This window comes from Bos indicus x Bos taurus, chromosome 17, assembly GCF_003369695.1.
Source record: "Bos indicus x Bos taurus breed Angus x Brahman F1 hybrid chromosome 17, Bos_hybrid_MaternalHap_v2.0, whole genome shotgun sequence".
Taxonomy (NCBI): domain Eukaryota; kingdom Metazoa; phylum Chordata; class Mammalia; order Artiodactyla; family Bovidae; genus Bos; species Bos indicus x Bos taurus.
Genome location: NC_040092.1, coordinates 10,562,912 through 10,580,436, shown reverse-complemented (window position 1 = coordinate 10,580,436; position 17,525 = coordinate 10,562,912). Strand labels below are relative to the sequence as shown.

The 17,525-nt window shown below is 42.9% G+C and overlaps 1 protein-coding gene across 1 annotated transcript; it reads right to left on the bottom strand.

The window, feature by feature from the left end:
• Positions 1 to 6,403: 6,403 nt before the first annotated feature.
• On the bottom strand, positions 6,404 to 12,131 carry LOC113907444 (disintegrin and metalloproteinase domain-containing protein 1a-like). The gene has a single exon (XM_027566605.1). It carries the CDS (start codon positions 9,396 to 9,398, stop codon positions 6,972 to 6,974), a length of 2,427 nt encoding a protein of 808 aa, XP_027422406.1. The 5' UTR covers positions 9,399 to 12,131; the 3' UTR covers positions 6,404 to 6,971.
• Between the last annotated feature and the right edge of the window lie 5,394 nt (positions 12,132 to 17,525).

The following is a 17,525-nucleotide window of genomic DNA, read 5'->3' as shown; positions in this document are numbered from 1 at the left end:
AAATTCCAGCCTCTTCTCATCACTGTCACTACAGCCATCCTCCTAAAAGCTTCCAATATTGTCCACTTGGCAAATCACAGGAGTCTCTAAGGGTTCTCCGCTTCTGCCTTTCCCCTGTCCCTGCCTGTTCCTGACTGCCACAGCAGATGGGGTTATCCTTCAGTGCTCCTCAGCTCTGTTTACTCCTTTGCTAAAACCTTTCCCTGCTTCCCATCTCCGCTGAAATAAAAACATAATTCTTTTCCAAGTCTTCATGTGTCTGGTCTCCTCTCAGCCCGCATACTACTCTCTGTGATGCTCACTGTGTCCAGATATACTGACCTCCGTGCTGTTCTTCAAACATGCCAGGCATGCTCCCATTTCAAGGCCTTTTCACTTAGAGTTCCCTCCCCCTGGTTTGCTCTTCCCCCTGATACCCGAGCTTCTTCCCTCACTTTCTGCATGTCTCTCCTCCAGTATCGCCTTATCAGACAGGACTTCTCTGACCGTTGGCCTGAAATAGCATTCTATGCTAATAGCATTACTCTTGTTCCCTTTGCATTCATGGCATTCCATCACACACATCACAGCCTGGCACATTGTGTAGTTTTCTGTTTATTTGTGTCAGTTTTGTAAGTTTTAAAATTTTCAAAAAAATAATAAAAATTTCATGGGATCAGAGACTTTATCTTATTGACTACCATTTCCACAGTAATAGAACAGTTCATGGATGAAGACTCAGTAGCAGCCAAATGAATGACTGAATGAATGTGCGATTAGAGGCGGCGGCAACAAGTCTCATTTTCTGATTAAAATTAGACGTCTGTAGAAAGCATCAAGCTTGGCTAGCAAGCTGTCCTGGGCCATTTACATGCTAAAGATTGAGGTTAGTCAGAAGAGGGAGGAAGCTGGAGCCCTTGATTAGAATCCAATAAGCAAGATTACTTTGAATGCCACCATGATCTTGAGAAAAACAATAAAGTCCCCATCACTCTTACCCATAACTGCACCCAAGGCAGTGACTGCCACACTAGCCAGATCTTGTGCCTCACTCCCAGAGATGTACGATTGAGTAGGGGAAATAGAATACGTTTGCAGATGGTGATATGGTAGGTCAGAATGCCATCGATGTAAAGGAAATTCAGTATGATGACTTGATAGTGGCTAAATCATATCATTGCTGAATAGCTTAGAATTAACAATACTGTCTTACATCCATCATCACATTTGATTTTAGATTATCTCAGCATTTATTTGAGCACCTGCTGTATGCCAGGTACTGCACTAGATACCATCACTTATGTGATCTAACTGAACCTCCCAGTCACGCTGTGTGGTTGAGAACCCTTTGTGTGGTTATCCAACTGAGGAGGAAACCCAGGCCTGAGGTTAGTGAAGTTCCACATCTCAGACCAATCAGCCAAAAAGTAACACTTGGGACTTGGGAACGTGGAATATGGAAGCCCCCTCAATCAGAAGAAAGGCAATATTATCCTTTATGAAAAGGCTGTTTTTCACTCTCAGAAATTTTTTCCTGGTTGGATTTGTTAGGCTTGAAGAACACAAGGCCTGAAGCCTATACAGCACTCATGCTCTTAGCTCCAAGGAGAAGAAGGGAGTTCTGACAGTGCTTAGGAAAGCTATCCTACTCTTTTCTCTTAATGCTTGAGTGGTTTTGGAAACACAACTGTTATAGCTGTTATATACTGTTATAGCTGTTATTAGCTGCTATAAAGACAGCTAATGGGACAATAAAATTGATTAAAAATGGTATCTGTTCTTGGAAAAACTCTAGTGTAAGACTAATAGATTATATAAAATGTAAATTCTTCAATGCAGACTCAGTAGTTGGGGGAATTTAACATATATATATATATATAATTTTATTGCAGCAGTTTTAGTTCTCCAATAGAGATTTCTGTCTGTGAGCTTTCCTTAGATCATGAAGGTCAGTTACCTCAAAGTTGAAATGCATTCTCATTTTTAAAAAGCAAAGAATTAATCGGTACCTTTTGCTTTATTTGGCATATTTATTTTCATTTCTGTATTTTTATAGTGACATAATTTATCCACGGAATGGTAAAGGATGGCTTTAGGTAGATAAAGATGGCTTTGGCCAGTGGAAGACATGAGGGAGAGCAGCTTTTTCTCCTGTTGCCTGGCACTGACATTATGTCTTTTTCGTTTCTACTTTTCATGTGAAATCATCTGCAGCCAGCTCGTGATTGTTAGATGACTGAAAATGCTTTACTGGGAGAAATTGTAGTTTTGGAGTTTATTCCTTTTGTATGCTACATGGTTTTCTTTCTGTTTCCCTGCCAACACAAGAGTATGTCCAGAATTTGAGATTCTAAGAACATGTTCCGTGAGTAAAAACACATTTCTCGCTCTCCAGGTACCTTGGAAACTTCACTTGACCATAAGGATGCATATATGCTCCTTGTTCTACAGAAAACAACCACTTGATGATCTGTTTCAGGCTGACTTTCTTATAGGCTGTTCCTAAGAGTATCCTCAAAGGGAACCCATGTTTTCATTTTCAAAAAATGGAGGTATGCAGGAGCAGTTTCAAGAGCCTCACTGGAGCTGTGACATTTACCAGCTTATTAGGGGAAGGGAAAGGTAAGGTCATTCAGTAGAAACAAGGCTATGATCAAAAGCCCAGAGTGGAAAGTGACCGCGGTATGTAGTGAAGACAGAGGTTCTTCCTCTTTGACATAGCAATATGAGGAAATACTTGTTTTCAAAAGTCATAGGAGACAGTGGTTGGAAACGGACAGGAGGTTGCAATTGTCACAATCCTTTAACGTTCCACCAAGTGTATATTTTCTGCCCTAGATAATGGGGGCAGGGTCCAGGGAGCCCTGGGGGTGAGAGGGGCAATGCGAGTTCCTGAACTCCAGGCTGGCAATAAAATCAGTCTGGGGAATCAGAGGCCTGATGTTAGATTGGCCAGGAAGATATTTTATAGCAATGAAATAGTCATGAGGTTGCAAACACTTGGTCAGTCATGATTCCACGTCTGATGTTTTCTTTTTAAATATTTTAAAAAATATTTTCTACCTGAGAGAAGAGTCACCATGGGTGTGTTATTCACAGAGTGATTCGTTACCCTCATGTATTTCATTCCGGCATAACCTCCTTACATAACCTCCTATGTAAGACTTTCATAATTGTATTGAATAACAAAAGTGGTATTGGATTGGTCTTTCCTATTCTTCCCTCCTGCACAGAATTTTAAAACTGAATGTCCAGAAGCATGGGGAATTTTATTTTTAAAGAGTCAGCCATTTGTAATCATCCTTGAAGGAAACCTGCTCTGGGTTTTGAGAAAACCTTTTGATGAGCGCATTTGCCCAAAGGAAACACCAAAATTGTACTCTGAACTTATGTTAGTAAACACAAGAAGGTTTTTTTTTTTAATTTTTAATACATTTTCAAAAAATTTTGCAAACTAATATAAAACTTTATTTTGTGCAGAATCACATCCCTGTGAGGTTGATGATATCACCTGTGTTTATAAATCTTTTTTTTTTTCCTTCAGCTGGGCCCAGAGAAGAGAGTGGAATTTGACTTCAGGTTATGAGGACATTCCCAAAAGCACTCTTACATGAACAAGAAGAGAGGTCAAGTTAGGGATATCCAAAGAGAGAACCTATCCAAGTCTCCCTGTGAGTGTTAATACTGGCTACATCAAAATTTCACTGTAATTTCCCTCTTCCTCCCTCCCTGCCAGCCCAGAGCCTGAACGTGGCTACGCTTTGCAAAGCTAAGGAAGGGCTTCGATCCCCACTGGCCACAGGGAGCACAGGGAGGACAACAGCCACCCAGGGAAGGCAGATAAAGGATAGCAAGAAGTCACTGTCAGAATTTGCTGGGGCAGTGACTGGCTAGGTCATGAGTCACTGCCAACACAGGTTATTGGAAAGTGTAAGCAGGCATTTCTCAGAGTCCCCCAAACTAAATGGGCCAGAGAGTACACTTAGCAGAGGCAGTCACACAAAATACAGAACATTGCACCTTGAACCTGGAGATTTCCAAAGCGAGTTACCCTATCTTCTCTCTCCTGCACACATTAAAACTGGTCACTTCTCTCCTATAGTCTACCCTAAAGAGCTTTGGCCTTCAATGCCGAGACTGTGGAGTTTCCATGCATTTTAAGATTCACCTGACAACTTATAAATCTGTTCATTTTTTTTTAATCATTCTTTCAGAAGAAGTTTATTTAAAGGGCTTTCCTAACCTTTGTTTCCTGCCTTTAACGTGGTCTTGTAAACGTGAGGGTTGGTTGTAAAGACAGCAACTAAAAATTTTAAAATAATCTATACAGCTTTTGTATTTGCTAAATTTTGTTGTCAAATATTGTGAAATCCTAAGTAGGTTTTATTGATTGATTTTCAATTATCTACCTGACTTTTGGTTTTTAAAGGACACCTTTAAGTTAGCTAAGCATAATTACCCTAAATCAGGATTCCCTTCTATTTCTTCAGTTTTTTAAAAAAGACTATGCTTACTAGGTTTTATTATAGTCATCAGCCTGTGCACTTAGGAAGGTTACCACTTCTGTTCTGCACTGGAATGCTTCTCAGCAGAAATCCTCCACATCTTTTTCAGAAGTCTCTAATGACAGGTTTACCTTTGGAGGCCTTCAGTTACCCAGTTTCACCCTTGTTCTCAAAGCCACTACCAACTAATAGTGTGCTTTCACATGAATCTTGACCTGGCATACGATGTCTGTTGCTATTGCTAAGTCACTTCAGTCGTGTCCAACTCTGTGTGACCCCATAGACAGCAGCCCACCAGGCTCTCCCATCCCTGGGATTCTCCAGGCAAGAACACTGGAGTGGGTTGCCATTTCCTTCTCCAGTGCGTGAAAGTGAAAAGTGAAAGTGAAGTCGCTCAGTCATGTCCGACTCTTAGCGACCCCATGGACTGCAGCCTTCCAGGCTCCTCCATCCATGGAATTTTCCAGGCAAGAGTACTGGAGTGGGGTGCCATTGCCTTCTCCGATACAATGTCTAGAGATTTGATTACCAGCAAATCTTGTGGTCTGGAAATTTACATAACTGAAGGCTTGAATTTGGATTTTGCTCTGAAGTTTGGTTTTGTTCCACCAAAAGTAATTAGCATCAGCTTCTTGAAAGCCTAAACCAGGTTTTACCCTTCTTTTGTTTGCTTTTTTCCCACTCACATAGGAGTGGGCAGTTAGAAGAGGGATTCAGCAACTGTACCATCAAAAACTGATGCTCGGAAACTTTCCCAAGGCTGAGAATACTTAACCTGTAGCAACACAGCACCTGAGAAAGGTTTCAGTTGTGCTCTGTCTAGGAACTAGCAAGAGTATCCAGTTACATTACCATCTTATTTTAGGGTTGGCTCTGGTGAAGTCATTCACTTGGTCAACGTTTCCTGAGAACCTAAGGTGATCTGGGCCCTCAGAGCTGAAAAGGGCATAAACCTATCACTCCATGATGGCAGAATGTAATAAGGGAAAGGATTCTTTCATCAATAATAACTACACAGTGTGGCAAGTTCATGATAGAGATTAACATTGATTTATAAGGCTTCTGTTTCATTAGAGTCACTGAGAAGGAAGTCACATCCTGGGCAATTAAGGATATATCAGTTGTCTTCCCTCTCACTTTTTTTTTTCACTAAAGGAAAAGGCTCATGAGGTAGTAGAGAATGTAGACTGTCATCCTTGGGCAGAATGCAGTCCAGTTCTAGGGCAAAACTCTCTGATCTCCAGTTCTTCATGGACAAGATGGAGGTCTGATAGGGTAGCTGGGATGATTAAGAATTAATGTAAAGTATATAGCACAGTGTCTTGCACAGAATGGGTAATGTTATGTAATACATGCTTGGTGTTCTCTTTATACACAATTGACTCCCCTCCAAAGCTCTATTTGTTTGGACTATCAGTCGACAATATATTAATTTAAAAATGAAATGAGAAATAAATATAATAAGTGAAGTAGAAAAACAGAAAGAAAAAAGAATAATCAATACTTCCAGCTGAACTCCACGCTGAACAAGATTGCTTAGGTTGCTTCCTTTCCCCCATGCACCCAGACACAGGGTGATCAGACCTCTCTGGATCAAATGTAGCTTCCTCTAAAGCAAACTGGAAGAAACAGGTAATAGGCTCCATAAAGTCCATAAAAGCTATAGTGGTACTTTATCTGAAAACAAACATTTATTTACTTTTTCATTTAAACATTTTTATTTAATGAATAAGGACGTCCCTGGTGGCTCAGATGGTAAAGTGTCTGTGTACAATGTGGGATACCCGGGTTTGATCCCTGGGTTGGGAAGAACCCCTGGAGAAGGAAATGGCGAACCCTCCAGTACCCTTGCCTGGAAAATCCCATGGATGGAAGAGCCTGGTAGGCTACAGTCCATGGGGTCGCAAAGAGTCGGACATTATATTAATGAATATACTTCTAAAAGCAAATTAGGTGAACAAATCATATAAATAACTTTCTTAACATAATATGTAATAGTGAATGAGGTGAAAAAACAAAGATAGCAGTGTGTGTACACACACACACACCTGCATGTGCACACGCACACACAGATAAGATCTTAGGTCAAGCAAAGTAGACACGATACGACATTCCCTGGAAAACAGAGGAAGTCAAATTTGCCATACTAAGAAGAGACATTGATAAGAATAATCCATGAGAAAAGTGTAATTTAAATGAGTTTCATGAAATGTGAAAATGGGAAAAAGTAGTAAAACATTGTCTTTTCGATAACTTTACACATGTACATATAATCAATTACTAAAATAATTTCCTTCTAAACAAGAAAATCCCTCCTCCCACATCTGGACATTTGTGCAGACCATAGAGTCCGAAACAGAGCCTGTGCAACTGTCAGTGCCCACAGCACGTTGCCCAGCTGACCTCCTTCCTACCCAACGTATCGAGAGTTTGCAATGTTAGCACTTCTTCCTAGCACTACTCATTTTCTGCCCCTGGTTCTTCCACTTATCTGACTGCCTCCTCTATTTGAACAGCTTCTTCTTCGGATTCTTCGAGGTCCTCTTGTGAGCACTGTGACATATCCTTTCTAGCCCGAAAACTGGCAGCAATAACTAGAGCTAAAAATATTGCTAAGAGAAAAAGGGGGACTATATACAGTATCTTGTCAAGGCTCTGGCTTTCATCTTTATTTTCACTGTTTCTGTGAAAATTAACAACCTCTGAATCATGACTTTTGCTTTCTTCTTCACTTGGATTATTGTCGATACTGTCCCTTGGTTTACCAGAGGAGCCACTGTCCACACTACCCCCATTTCCAGGAGTTTTGCAGTCGGGGGGAGCATAGCCATCCTCACAATGGCAGTGCCTAAAATTGTTGCAAACTCCTTTCCCGTTACACAGTTCTGTTGTCTCACAGTTGTACCCAAGTGAGGTGTAATCAGTACACAAGTGATTCATGCAGACTTTGTGTGGGGCACAGAGAGTGCCAGTGTGTGCATCTCCATCATCAGGGACATCAGCAGTGCCATAGGCATCCATGCTCCAGCACCAGTCATCTTTGTGAGCGACCTGGATCAGTGTATGATTGGGTTTGAGTTGTGGTATCTCTCTAACATTTGTACATATAAGTTTGCCACAAAATATGTTATCATCTGCACACTTCAGATATGTTAACCTCGGTGAGCTGGTGGTACCACAGTTTCCAAACCGGTCCCCTCTTGTGTTCATTGAAACGTAACACATTTCTGGGGCAGACCTTGCAGGGGACCCGTATATATCCATGCACTGATTGTCAGGGTTCTTACACCGACCTCCAGCACAGTAGTGAATTCTGTCACACATGGTACCATCTAGCTTATAGCTGTCTCTGGGACATTCTCCCGAGGAACCATTACAATACTCTGGGAGGTCACACTCTCCCAGAGCAGCACGGCACATGAATCCCTGGTATCTCAGGCGACATTTATCACAGCAGAGTCCATCACTACATTCTGCATGCTCTCTCAGCTGACATCTGGTGTCACAGCATGGGTGCCTTTCACAGTTAGAACCACAGTCACACTGCTCAGGTCCTTCTACAATGCCATCGCCACAGCGGGAAGCCCTCCGTAAGCGGCCTTTGTGCCCAGGCTTGTTGAACAGGCAGGCCCCCTTGTGTTCCCAGAGGAACCGGTGGAAGAAGTCAGAGCTGCAGTTGCTGAAGCCACTTTCTTTAGTGATGTTTTCACGCATGAGGCAGAAGGGCCGGTCTTTACAGATGCAGGCCGGATGGTCGTGCCGAATACCCAAGTTGTGTCCGAGCTCATGGACCATGAGCGCTGCAAACAGGAGGACATCCTCGTGGTGGAAGGATTCCACGGCTGCCGCAAAATCACTGGAGCAGGCACCACTGAGAAATGCCTGCCCCGTATCCTCTCTAGGATGCTGTCCCACGATCATGTGGGCAACATCATGCTTCACACGATGGAAGAGCTTCTCTTGTCTCCAGCTGTTGAAATTCCTGAGTGCAACTTGCAGGTCCACGGGGACCTCTGTGAGGTCCCCCTCCGTCCAAATCTCCATTCCAGCCAGCACCACCTCTGTGTTTATTCCCCTTGTGAAGCTGTTGGCCAGAGCGATGATGTCCATTACTCTCTGGACTGTCTGATTGACGTCACTGCCCCACATTTGGAACCGCTGGTTGTTGACCACGACAAACATCTCCACGTACTTGGTATGTGACCACAAGTCGGATGGCACCTGCCAGCTGTGAGGCTTGCCGCTCTCTGGTCGCCGGCTGGTGGATGCCACTTGGCTGTCTTTGGACGTGACGCCACAGGAGACTCGAGCTTCGTGGGCCATGGCGTACAACAGGTGTTCAAACCGTTTGGAAGAGTGCACGGGCTCAAGGCCATAGGATTTTCCCTCCTTAATCAGGAGGCCCCTGAGGCCTGAACAGGTGTTGACAGAAACAAAAGAACCTGGGACTCCTTCTATGTAGCCTTCGTAGTGACAGTCCCGCGAGATGAGAGGCATTTCTTGCCCCAGGATGCCATCGTGGTAGCTGAAGACCGGGAAGTTATCCACAAAGTAGTCTGTCTTCAGCGTCAGGTGAATCAGCTGCCTCTGGCCCTGCATAAATAGCACATAGGAGAGCTTTTCCACTTGGTCTTCCCTTCCTTCCACTGTCAGACTCTTGGGAATGACTACTTCATAGGAAGAGTGATATGGTGAGCCCAGGTCACAGTACAGGCTTGGCAGAGAAATCAGTACCAAGAACAACAGGATCCCCAACCTGGCACATGAAAGTCCTGGCACCAGGGCCAGCCTCAAGCCCTTCATGTGAGGAGCCCAAGTTTGAAGCACTCTGATAGCCTCAGACATAGCCAGTTGCCTTTTCCATAGAGAAGGCAGTACAGAGGCAGAGTCTCTCACAGATGCTGCCACTGACATGGCCCTAGTGAATCAGTTGATGATGCAGGGCTTGTGTCCAGCAGCAGCAGCAGCTCTCCCTGACACACAGACCCTCTGTCACAGGTACTCACTTCAGATCTATGCTGGCTGCACGAAGGGTGGCTCTTGCCTGCCTCTCAGAGGTCAGCCTCTGGCTGTGTCCTTTCTAGTCTTTTGGATCTCTCTGTTATGCTTCAAATAGTCTTTTCTCTGTGACTTCCCTCCACACCCTCAACTCCAGTGGTTAAGGTCTTCCTGACGTTAGGAAGAGCTGTAATCATGAAGAGGGACTGCAGACTCTAAAATGCAAGACTGTACCTTGAGAAAGGAAACAAAACCTCCATGCCTTCCTCAACTGTACCACAAGGAACACCCCTCCCCCACTCTCCCATCGTCCGTTGCTCAGCTGACTCCTAATGTTCTAGACCAGGAGGCTTGGACGTCTTCAGGGGGCACGCTCCATTGCCCATTTCCTCTCTCCTAAAGCTCTTGTTCTGTATCACATGGAGATTGTAACTAGATGTAACATGGCATTATAGATGCGATGCACAACAGACCAATCTGTTAGATAAAGCCAGTGTGGTACCTGCCTTGTGCCCCCAGATAGATAAACCCCAGTGTGCTGGTCACCCGTGGGACAAATGACATTCCCTACTTTTAAGAAAACATCATCAGCATTCAGTTTCTCAAGTTGTGTTTCTAACACAGTGTGTATTTATGACACTAAAAGTGTGTATGGGAGATGCCAGCAGAGCAGTCTCCCCGTTGTGCAGTTATCATGGGAACCTTGGTGGTAAGTATCTCCAGACCTATTACCATTCTTGGGCTGGTCTTGGCAGAGCAGTATCTTAAGACCATGCCTGTTGAAGACTAGGAATCCTGAAGTCTCCCCTGTGTTTGTATATGACTTCCATGTGTTCAGTGGCCACTTCTGTTTGTTCCTCCTTATACACTCTCCCAGGTCTAGAAGAGTGCTTGTTCAAGAGTAGACGAACAAGAATTATTGAATGACTAAATAGCTCCCAGGTATGGTTGCTGTGGTGTCTCACTTGCTGTATCTTCTGTGTTTCTACTTGGCTTCGTGCCTGCCCTGAATATCTGTAAATGTCTTCAGAAAAACGCACGAAAACCTTGCTGGCACAGACATGATCTCAAAATGTACTTCTTTCTACGTTTTGCTGTCCAGTTCACTCTCCTAATTTCTTCTGGCCTCATATTTCACTGAGAAAAATATTAACAGAAGCAATCAAAAGGATGCCTCCACATATGAACATTAGCTGAGTCCACCACCTGTATCTAAATGCTCCCCCCACTATCGTGAATACATTGTCCTTGCTCCCGTCTAAGACCAATCCTTTTACTTGTGTGTGGGGTGTCCTTCCCTTTTAATTTCTCATGGACTTCATTCACTCTTACCTTTCTCCCTTCTCTCTTTCACATCTTGGGCATCTGTTTGTCCGCTGGATCCAGTCTTACTATTTGCTGTAATTTCTCGCCTTTATAAAACCATCCCTCTCAGCCCACAGCACCTTCCAGTCACCATCTAGTTTCTCCTTTTCTGTTTTACAGTGAAATTCTTTGAAACAGTGTAGAGACATTCTGTTCCAGTTTGTACCACTCCTTTCTTTATTTTCTCAAATGTTTTTTATTTTGATCCGAACACAGTCACAAAATATGCATAGAGCATAAATGTGCTTTCAGTGAATTAGTATTAAATGAAAAAGGCAATACCTTTGATCTCACATATCTGAGGTTCCACAAATAGCCAAGTTCATGGAGACAGAACGTAGAATACAGGTTACCCTGGGTAGGGAAGTAGAGGAATGGGGAGTTCTTGCAGACTTTCAGTTTAGGATGATGAAAAATTCTGGAAGTGGGTATTGATGATGGTGGCACAACAACATGAATGAACTTAATACCAGTGAACTGTGCACTTCAAAATGGTTAAGATGGTTAATTTAATATTGTGTGTATTTTACTGAAAAAGAGAGAAATAGCAAGGAAGGGAGGGAGGGTGAGAGAGAGAAACAGCTGTGTTAAGTACAGCCCTGATGAGGTAATCAGTACTTTTAGCTTCTTAGAAGTCACCTGCGTGCCATTGCCAATCTCATGCCCTCCTGCTTCAGAGAGATCATGATCTTGTCTTTTATGATACCTACTTCCTCATCTTCTTTATTATTTTTGCTTCCTAAATGTGTGCATCCTCAAATTATATCATTTTACTTTAGTTGTCTTTTAATAACAGCTTTATTGAGATATAAAGTCACATACCAGAATGCTCATCCTTTAAAGTGTACAATTCAGTGGTTTGTAGTATGATCGAAAAGTTATGCAGTCATCACCACAAGCAATTTTGGAACATTTTCCTCATGCCAAAATAAAACTCCCATGTCCATTAGCAGTCGCTCTCCACTCTCTGCTCCCTGCAGCCCCTGGTCACCACTACTCTCCTTCCTATCTCTATGATTTTGTCTATTCTTGACAATCCATAGCAATGGATTCCTATATTATAGTTGTAGTCCTCTGTGGTTGGCTTATTTCACCTCACATAAAGCTTTCAAAGCCGTATCATAGCAGATACCAATAGTTTATTTCCTTTGGGCAAAATAACATTTTTTTAATATTGATATATCATAGTTTTTGATTCATCAATTATGAACATCATGTGAATGCAGAGTTCCAAAGAATAGCAAGAAGAGATAAGAAAGCCTTCCTCAGCAATCAGTGCAAAGAAATAGAGGAAAACAACAGAATGGGAAACACTAGAGATCTCTTCAAGAAAATTAGAGATACCGAGGGAACATTTCATGCAAAGATGGGCTTGATAAAGAACAGAAATGGTATGGACCTAACAGATGTCAGAAGATATTAAGAAGAGGTGGCAAGAATACGCAGAAGAACTGTACAAAAAGATGTCCCCGACCAAGATAATCACGATGGTGTGATCACTCACCTAGAGCCGGACATCCTGGAATGTGAAGTCAAGTGGGCCTTAGAAAGCATCACTAAGAACAAAGCTAGTAGAGGTGATGGAATTCCAGTTGAGCTATTTGAAATCCTGAAAGATGATGCTGTGAAAGTGCTGCACTCAATATGCCAGCAAATTTGGAAAACTCAGCAGTGGCCACAGGACTGGAAAAGGTCAGTCTTCATTCCAAAGAAAGGCAATGGCAACGAATGCTCAAACTACCACACAATTGCACTCATCTTGCACGCTAGTCAAGTAATGCTCAAAATTCTCCAAGCCAGGCTTCAGCAATACGTGAACCGTGAACTTCCAGATGTTCAAGCTGGTTTTAGAAAAGGCAGAGGAACCAGAGATCAAATTGCCAACATCCGCTGGATCATGGAAAAAGCAAGAGAGTTCCAGAAAAGCATCTATTTCTGCTTTACTGACTATGCCAAAGCCTTTGACTGTGTGGATCACAACATACTGTGGAAAATTCTGAAAGAGATGGGAATACCAGACCACCTGACCTGCCTCTTGAGAAACCTATATGCAAGTCAGGAAGCAACAGTTAGAACTGGACATGGAACAACAGACTGGTTCCGAATAGGAAAAGGAGTACGTCAAGGCTGTATATTGTCACCCCGCTTATTTAACTCATATGCAGAGTACATCATGAGAAACGCTAGGCTTGAAGAAGCACAAGCTGGAATCAAGATTGCCGGGAGAAATATCAATAACCTCAGATATGCAGATGACACCACCCTTATGGCAGAAAGTGAAGAGGAACTCAAAAGCCTCTTGATGAAAGTGAAAGAGGAGAGTGTAAAAGTTGGCTTAAAGCTCAACATTCAGAAAACGAAGATCATGGCATCTGGTCCCATCAGTTCATGAGAAATAGATGGGGAAACAGTGGAAACAGTGTCAGACTTTATTTTGGGGGGGGGCTCCAAAATCACTGCAGATGGTGACTGCAGCCATGAAATTAAAAGACGCTTACTCCTTGGGAGGAAAGTTATGACCAACCTAGACATTACTTTGCCAACAAAGGTCCGTCTAGTCAAGGCTATGGTTTTTCCAGTAGTCATGTGTGGAAGTGAGAGTTGGACTGTGAAGAAAGCTGAGCGCCGAAGAATCGATGCTTTTGAACTGTGGTGCTGGAGAAGACTCTTGAGAGTCCCTTGGACTGCAAGGAGATGCAGCCAGTCCATCCTAAAGGAGATCAGCCCTGGGTGTTCTTTGGAAGGACTGATGCTGAAGCTGAAGCTCCAATACTTTGTCCACCTGATGCGAAGAACTCACTCGTTGGAGAAGACCCTGATGCTGGGAAAGATTGAAGGCGGGAGGAGAAGGGGACGACAGAGGATGAGATGGTTGGATGGCGTCGTCAGCTCAATGGACATGAGTTTGAACAAGCTCCGGGAGTTGGCTGATTGACAAGGAAGCCTGGCGTGCTGCAGTCCATGAGGTTGCAACTTAGCGACTGAGTAACAACAACAACCCCTCACATAATTTGCCCTTTTAAAACAGGGTGTCTTGTTGAGTTGTAAGAGTTCTAAATGTTTCATGGGTACTAGCTGACCTCCGTCAGTATGTAATTTACAAATGTTTTCTCCGATTCTGTGGGCTTTTGCACTTTCTCAATGGTTACCTCTTAGAGTGGAAAATTATCTCATTTTTTTCTTTGGATTTTTTTCATTCTGTTAAAACATTCAGAATATAAAATTTTCCATTTTAACCAATTTTAAGTGTACACGTCAGTGGTACTAAGTAACGTCCCTGGTGTGCTACATTCAGTTCAGTTCAGTCGCTCAGTTGTGTCCGACTCTTTGCGGCCCCGTGAACCGCAGCACGCCAGGTCTCCCTGTCCATCACCAACTCCCGGAGTCCACCCAAACCCATGTCCATTGAGTCGGTGATACCATCCAACCATTTCATCCTCTGTCGTCCCCTTCTCCTGCCCTCAATCTTTCCCAGCATCGGGGTCTTTTCAAATGAGTCAGCTCTTCACATCAGGTGGCCAAAGTATTGGAGTTTCAGCTTCAACATCAGTCCTACCAATGAACACCCAGGACTGATCTCCTTTAGGATGGACTGGTTGGATCTCCTTGCAGTCCAAGGGACTCTCAAGAGTCTTCTGCAGCACCACAGTTCAAAAGCATCAATTCTTACCACTGTCCATCTCCAGGACTCTTTTCGTTATGTAAAAATGAAACTATACTCATTAAAGTATAAATCCCCATTATCTTCTTTCCCTTCGCCCCTAGCAACCTCTATCCTACTTTCTGTCTGTATGATTTTACTACACAAGTACATCATTTAAGTGGAATCTGACAGTATTTGTCTTCTTGCGACAAGCTTATTTCACTTAGCATAATGTCCTCAAGATCCATCCATGTTGTGGCAGTTTGCAGACTTTCCTCTTTTTTATGGGTGAATAATATTCCATTGTATGTACAGCCCACCTTTCGCTTCTCCATTCACCCCTCTGTGGGCACTCAGGTTGCTTCCACATTTTAGCTGTTGTGAATAATGCTGCTCTGAACATTACATGTATGGACATACAAAGCTCTCTTTGGGATCCTGCTTTGCATCCTTCTGGGCTTATACCTAGAAGTGAACTTGCTGGATCACATGGTCATTCTATTTTTAATATCTTTCAGGAGCTACCATACCATTCCACAGCAGCTGTAGCATTTTACCTTCCCACCAGTAGGGCACAAGTGTTCCAGTTTTCTCCACCTCCTCTCCAACATTGTTCTTTTCTGTTTTCTTTTGTTTTTGTAGTGGTCATGCTAATGGATATGAGGTGGCATCTCATTGTAGTTCAGCTTGACATTTCCCTAAGGATGCGTGACATCGAGCATCTTTTCATATGCGAAAGGTCATTTGTGTATCTTCTTTGGAGAAATTTCCATTTGAGTCCTTTGCCCATGTTTTGAATCAGGCTGTGTGGTTTTTTGTTGTTGAGTTTTAGGAGTTTTCGCTATGTATTTTGGATAGTAGTTCCTTATCAGATATATGATTGGCAACTATTTTCTCTCATTCTGTGGGTGGCCTTTTCACTCTGTGAATATATAGTAATTTTGGATGCACAAAATTTAAGTATTTTCCTAAAGTCCATCTTGTCTGTTTTTCTTCGGTTTCTGTGCTTTTGGTGTCATAGCTGAGAAACCTTTGCCAAATCCAGTGCCGTGAAACTTTTGCCTTACGCTTTCTCCTATGAGGTTTATAGGAACACAGGTTTCCTGAATGGGGATTCTCCAGGAGCCTGCCAGACACACAAACTAGTAGTCATGCTATGGGTAGGCTTTTGAGGGAGCTCCAGACCGTTCTGTCCATTCTACCAGGCTGCCTGTTTTCACAGCCGTTGCAGTTGAGACGATGCAGTTGAGCTGTACTTGAGATGACTCGTGGGCACCTGAGGAGACGGCTATGGGAGTTGGGTAGTTAAAAGTTCACACACCTCACTGGTCTCACCAAGATTGAGCTGTTTTGTTGTTGTATGACCTAGACAGTTTCCACACTTGCAAAAAAGTTGACTGTGACTGTTTTTGCCAGTGTTACCACTGCTTTTGTGGAGGAGGGGGCTTCTGTAGACCCTTATTTTGACCTTTTGGAAGTGCTTCCCATTTCCCCTCTTCACTTGATATGAAGCCAGATGAATGCAGTGTTAATGCAAAGCCTCTTTAGTTCCACAGTAGTATTTAAGCTTCCTAGGTGCTTTTGTGTGCCACTGTGATTCATTGCTTTCCGTTGCTGTACTCCTCTGTTTCTCTGTGTGGATCTGTCACAATTTAACGTCCATTGTATTATCTGTGAATACAACGTGGAGTTCTTTTGGAATACTGTGAACTATGCTTCTGTGTCCATTATTATCTAGTCAGAGGATGCAGATGTCAGGGTAGAAAGGTCAAGGGTATTCAGTATATGCTATTTCAAAGTGGCTGCCAGTTTACATTTCTAAAGCAATTGATGAATTTCCACTGTTCCACGGTAATACTTGGAATTTCCTTCTTCTGTAATCAGTCTTGTGAGTGTATAGTGATATCTCTCTACGGCTAGATAAGCTGCATTTCTCTGAATACTAAAGAGATTGGACACCTTCACAAATGGGTTCGGGCCCATCTTTTGCATTTTGACTCCACTGGAATAAGCTTTCACCCCCATGCATCCATCCAAACTGCCAGCTCCGGAATGTCAGTGGATAAACAACTCTCCGTTGTCAAATCAAATGATCAACATGAGGCCCTCAGGCTATGGACCTACCAGCAACTTTTAAAGATAATGGGTGGGTTCTGACTTGCTTTTTAAAAGAATCACTCTGTCTGCTGGGTGGAAAATAGACTACTGTGGGAGCAGAGAGGTCAGGTAAATACTTGTGCATTTGTCTAGGAGACAGTGATGGTGACACAGGCTCCACTCCTTACCAACTCTAGAGTAGAACTCTCCAGCCTCTGTTTCTTCGTATTCACGATGGAGTCTCATATTGTGCACGGGAGGATGAAATTAAGGGTGCGTGTAGAGTACTTAGCACCGTGTCAGTGATGTTACGTGTGCTTGGGGGTATTGCTAGGGGTAGAGCATCTGACTGCACACACTGTCTTGCGTAGAGTTGGTGATGTTACATGTGCTTTGTTCTCTCTTTACACACAGTTGACCCCCCTCCAAAGCTCTGTTTCTTTAGACTGTCAATCAGCAATATATTAACTTAAAAATCAGAAATAAACATAAGTGGAAAAACAGAGAAAAAAAATCAATAATTATTAATTCCAGCTGAACTCCACTCTAGACAAGGTTGTCTCTTGCCTCAGTGCTCTCCTTCCCTCATGCACCACCCCAATGCATCCAAGGTGATCAGATCCCCCTGGAGCAGATGTAGCCCCTTCCAAAAGAGCTGAAAAATAAAGAAGCCCCAAGGACTAGGCACTATGGAGTCTGAAGTGATGCTTCTTAAAATAGCTTTTTATTTAAAATCATTTCCTATTCATGAATAGTAATTGTTGAAGCAAATTAGATTACTGAACAGATAACATTCTTTAAATAATACGTATGAGTGGGATGAATGATCCTGTGATAATCTAAGGTGCAAATAATAGTGTATATCAAACAGTGCAGATGGAAGATAGTATGCTGTGAACAGTAATTTCAGGTCAGAAATTGGCCCAACTAAAAGATGA